This window comes from Gavialis gangeticus, unplaced genomic scaffold (genome assembly GCF_001723915.1).
Source record: "Gavialis gangeticus isolate Ggan-Ray unplaced genomic scaffold, GavGan_comp1, whole genome shotgun sequence".
In the NCBI taxonomy this organism is placed as follows: Eukaryota; Metazoa; Chordata; order Crocodylia; family Gavialidae; genus Gavialis; species Gavialis gangeticus.
The window spans coordinates 110,004,632-110,005,057 of record NW_017729022.1 but is presented as its reverse complement, the minus strand read 5'-3'; the positions used below and the strand labels follow the sequence as shown (position 1 = coordinate 110,005,057).

General features: G+C 70.9%; 1 protein-coding gene across 1 annotated transcript in view; it reads right to left on the bottom strand.

Annotated features, from left to right (window-relative positions):
- The window catches only part of CDKN1B (cyclin dependent kinase inhibitor 1B), a 25,432-nt gene extending 25,012 nt beyond the window's left edge, over positions 1–420 (bottom strand). Inside the window, exon 1 of the mRNA XM_019515850.1 lies at positions 4–420. Within this exon, the coding sequence (XP_019371395.1) occupies positions 4–214 (211 nt within the window). The 5' untranslated portion in view covers positions 215–420. The remainder of the gene's footprint in view (positions 1–3) is intronic.
- Positions 421–426: the final 6 nt, after the last annotated feature.

Genomic DNA, 426 nt, shown 5'->3' with positions numbered 1-426 from the left:
CGCGCAGGGGCCGGTGGCGCTGGAAGTCGAAGTTCCATTTCTTCTGGCAGGCCTCCTCCAGCTCCTGCTGGTGCTTCTGCAAGTCCCTGCTCAGCTCCTCGTGATCCACCGGCCCGAAGAGGTTCCTGCAGGCGGACGGCTTGGGGTGCTCCGCCTGCCGCCCCTCCATCCGCTCCAGGGTCGGGCTCCCATTAGAAATGCGCACGTCGGACATGTCCCCCCCGCCCCCCTCTTGCCGCTGGGGGTGGCTGCGCCGCGCTCCCCCCCACCCCCCTTTTTTTCTTCTTTTTCCTTTTCTTTTGAGTGGCCCGCAGCGCGCTCGCGGCCCCGGCCAGCAATCGCATAAGCAGCCCCGCGGGCGGGGAGGGGGCGCGGCGGGGCCCCCCGGAGCAGGGCGGGCAGCTCCGGGCGCACGGCGAGCGGCGG